The sequence below is a fragment of the Frankliniella occidentalis genome, unplaced genomic scaffold, assembly GCF_000697945.3.
Source record: "Frankliniella occidentalis isolate FOCC.00 unplaced genomic scaffold, Focc_3.1 Scaffold264, whole genome shotgun sequence".
Taxonomy (NCBI): domain Eukaryota; kingdom Metazoa; phylum Arthropoda; class Insecta; order Thysanoptera; family Thripidae; genus Frankliniella; species Frankliniella occidentalis.
This window is the reverse complement of record NW_026267390.1, coordinates 294,479-298,225: the sequence shown is the minus strand read 5'-3', so window position 1 is coordinate 298,225 and position 3,747 is coordinate 294,479. Positions and strand designations below refer to the sequence as shown.

Genomic DNA, 3,747 nt, shown 5'->3' with positions numbered 1-3,747 from the left:
GGCCTGGCCAGAGTAAAGCTCACGTGACCGTTGATCATGACGAGGCTGGTGCTCCTTAGCATTTCTGAGATGGGCGGCGTGTCTGCGCCAAAAAATTCCCGAACTACCTCGTCGCTTGGGTCCTGGATATGGACCTGCACATATACGTAAAATTACATAGAGTTTTGGATTTTATAAAGCAATTCATAAAATAACGATATATCACTATGTGTTAAAAACGAAAGTTTCGTAATGGAAAATTAACCGAGGAAATTTCGTAGAATCATGATATTTTTTTATTTATTTTTACATTGTAGCTGCAGCAACGAGATGCAAAACGGCTCCTATTCCCCGCAACCCCTCAGAGAACTCGACAGTGTTCATTGTGCATTGCACTGCATGCTGATACGTCAGCAACCATCAATGTTCTGTTGTATGTTCTTTTTTGTTTGTTTTTTTTTTGCTAATATTTCCTTTAAGACAGATAAAATTGGAAAGTAAAAAGCATTTCCAGATTCCCCGTGAAAAGAGCCTTCGAACAAGCTAGGGTTCAAATTGACCAATACCATATCTAGGTTAACATTACCGACATTTTCGAAAGACGGCCCATTTCGATAACGGGCTCTATCACACACACGGATAAAAAAGAATTAGCTAAATTAGCCAATACATTCACTAATATGGCCTTAGAATAGAATATTAGCTCTCCCAGCTAATTCTAGCAAAGAGTAAGCTAGAAGAGCTAATGCATTTGCTAACTCGGCTATTATTTTTTTTCCGTGCTGTAGCTTGTTTAAAAGCTCTTTTCACGCGGAATCTGGAAATATGCTATCCACTTTCCAATGTTATCCATCTGAAAGGAAATTCTAGCCAAAGACCTTAACGTGATCATAGATGATTGCTGATATATTAGCAATTGTACACTGATATATCAGTGATCATCAATGATTGCTGATATGACAGCATACAATGTACACTGTTGAGTTTTCAGAACAAGTAAAGTTAGATTCCTCCTATGAGCGGTTCTGATTGCAACGACCACCTCGTTGGTTGTCGCAACTAATCCTGTTACCTGTGCGGCTTTGTTGTCAGAATCGAAAAGTCGATACCCCCGGAAAAAAAATTTGCTTGAAGCTCTTTTATTGGCAAATCCGCTTATAAATGACCTTATTGTCACTGAAGATTTTAATGTAAATCTTGTATCAGCCTGAACTTCTTCGGGAGAACTACTAAAAGTTATGAAAGTAGCTGGACTATCTCCCCTCTTCTCAGAAACTACTAGGGAGAGTCACCTCACTCGAAAAGACTCTGTTATTGACAATATTTTCTCTAACAGCTCTTTAACATTGAACAAAAAACTGGTCTCTAAATATGCAATATTCTATGAGTGGGTCTCAATTTTAATAAGAACCGACAGCTCCAAAATTTGTCTACGAGAGAAAACTGAATGAGAGCAACCTAACTCAACTAAAAACTTATCTTTAATCTGAAGACTCGACCAATGTACTTTAAAAAGATAACCCTGACAAGGCATACGACCTGTTTTTTCCAGATTTTCGGTATCATATTAACATGGTTCGTCCAGAAACTAAATCTAAATTATCTACTCGTTCTGATTCCTACCACCGGAGAAAGAGACAGACAGAATGAGGGTCATGAATGCCCATAAAAGAATAACAGTTTGAGACTGCGACATTCAGGGGCTTCACGGTTGTGTACAAAAAGAGGGATTTGAAGTAAAAACTTGTAATTCAGTGGTCCCTTTCGAAGAAACACGACCCTCACTCTGTCTGTCTCTTTCTACATTCACGGGTGGCAGATGGCAGAAAACGGGTCTGTGGCGTTCCAGGCGTCGTAGCTCCGGTTTGAATGATGGTACACTCAACACACGGGCATCATTAGTTTCAGTATACCATAGGCTTTCAAGAATTCAGTAGGTGAGATTTCTCAACACGTTGGCTTAAGAGGAGATAGCTTTGCCAGCCAGCGCGGCGCACATTTCAACGTACTTAGTTGCTACTCCAGTACAGTCATACTAACATGCTCAAACAAAGGTTCGTCGGCAAACAAATTTCAAGTGTGTTTCAGAAAGACGTGTCATATTTCGCTCGCCCCCTCTTGTAAGCACGTATCTATTGCATGCGTTTCAGAAAGTACGCACTCGCTGGGTACGATTTAGAAAGCACTCAACTCTTTGGCACGTGTCAGAAACTACGCAAGTCAATTTTTTTCACAAGTCGAGATTTTTAGCTTATTCCGTTTAAAATCAAATCCTTTATCAAAAGAGCAAAAAATCTCGACTTGTGAAAAAAAATCGACTTACGTAGTTTCTGACACGTGCCCAAGAGTTGCGTGTTTTCTAAATCGTACCCAGAGAGTGCGTACTTTCTGAAACGCATGCAAGAGATACGTGCTTTCTTGAGGGGACGAGCGATTTGGGTGTAATTAAGGGGGCAATAGCAGGTTAACAGATAACTAAAATTTTAAACTTTAATGTAATTATTGTTAACCAGCGTAGAAAGTCATTTTAACTCGTACGCAAAAACCAAATATTATTAACATAAATATCAATTGTTCGAGATCGGATCGAATTTGAACATTGCATTGTTTGCTTCGGTTCGTTCGAAGAAAAATAACGCTGAAAGGATGTTCGTGTTCGTTCGAAGATTTTTTTACCAAATTCGTTCGAGTTCGTTCAAATTTGAATTGGCCTGTTCGCTCATCTCTATTGAGCACTTGATAGTATTCAGATATCCAGTAAAACCCTTAGAAGTGTGCAATGCAACATAGTGTTGAGGGCTTGTATGAGCCCGCTAGACACTTCATTTATCAGTTAGCGACGGTGGCCGGAAGCACTGGAATTAATACTATAGGATTTTGGGCCGCAGCGGCCGCAGCATATGCATTCTAGGCAGTACCGCCGATAAAGAAATTGCATGTGTCCAAAGACGTTATCGTGCAAAGTCTGACTTGATTCGCCGGCGTGATTCGAGTCAGTGATACACACCTTGAACAGGTACTGTGCCGCCAGCAGCTGATACGTGTTGCGCACGCGTTGCCATAGGTTCATTGGGCCAACGTGGTACACGTTGGTGCTGAACAGATAAGAAGGGTTGTTGATGGCTCCGACACGGTCGTGCATCCAAGGGAAGTCGGGCTGGCTATCAAGGCTGATAAGAGGAACCTGTGGGCAAGAGAAGACCAGCCGCCGATGCGTTTAGCAACTACTTAGCTGTACACATGGAAGTGTTGAACTCCGTAGTTCACACTAACTGGGAAAGTACGTTATTGTACACATCGTATGGAGTGATTCGTGCGTTTGGAATCATGCACGGAATCAGACATGAATGTGTAGAATTTCATGGATGGAAGAAAAAAACTTTACATCTATATTTAATAGTGCGCAAAATTTAATACATTTCTGTGCGAATCTGGACATACTTAAGCTCGTTTTTCATGCGTAATTGCGCACGCATGACCACTCCACAAAAGATGTACGAAAAAGTACATCCCAGTTGGTGTCTGAAACATACCGGAGCTAAACGTCCCTGTTAAACACTTTCCACACAGTAGTAAGCGTCCAATCTAAGGAAGTGATAAACAAAGGAGTTCTACTTACAAATGCACATCAAAAACCTAATGTGACATATATAACATTATAAGTGTGACTTCCTTAGCATGCCGTATGTGCGGTGTGACCGTATTTTTGGTCAGGGGAGTGGTATAAGCAAAACTGGTCGCACGCCAATCAAATGTGACACATGTTAC

The 3,747-nt window shown here is 40.8% G+C and overlaps 1 protein-coding gene across 2 annotated transcripts in view; it reads right to left on the bottom strand.

Moving 5' to 3' along the window:
- Positions 1 to 3,188, bottom strand: part of LOC113214666 (UDP-glucosyltransferase 2-like) — a 17,423-nt gene extending 14,235 nt beyond the window's left edge. The window contains exons 1-2 of one of the 2 annotated variants that reach the window (XM_052273308.1): positions 2,987 to 3,188; positions 108 to 134 (exon numbers count right to left, since the gene is read on the bottom strand). In XM_052273308.1, the coding sequence (XP_052129268.1) occupies positions 108 to 134; positions 2,987 to 3,121 (162 nt within the window). In that variant the 5' untranslated portion in view covers positions 3,122 to 3,188. The remainder of the gene's footprint in view (positions 1 to 107; positions 135 to 2,986) is intronic. The other variant, XM_052273307.1, reaches the window with a different exon arrangement.
- Positions 3,189 to 3,747: the final 559 nt, after the last annotated feature.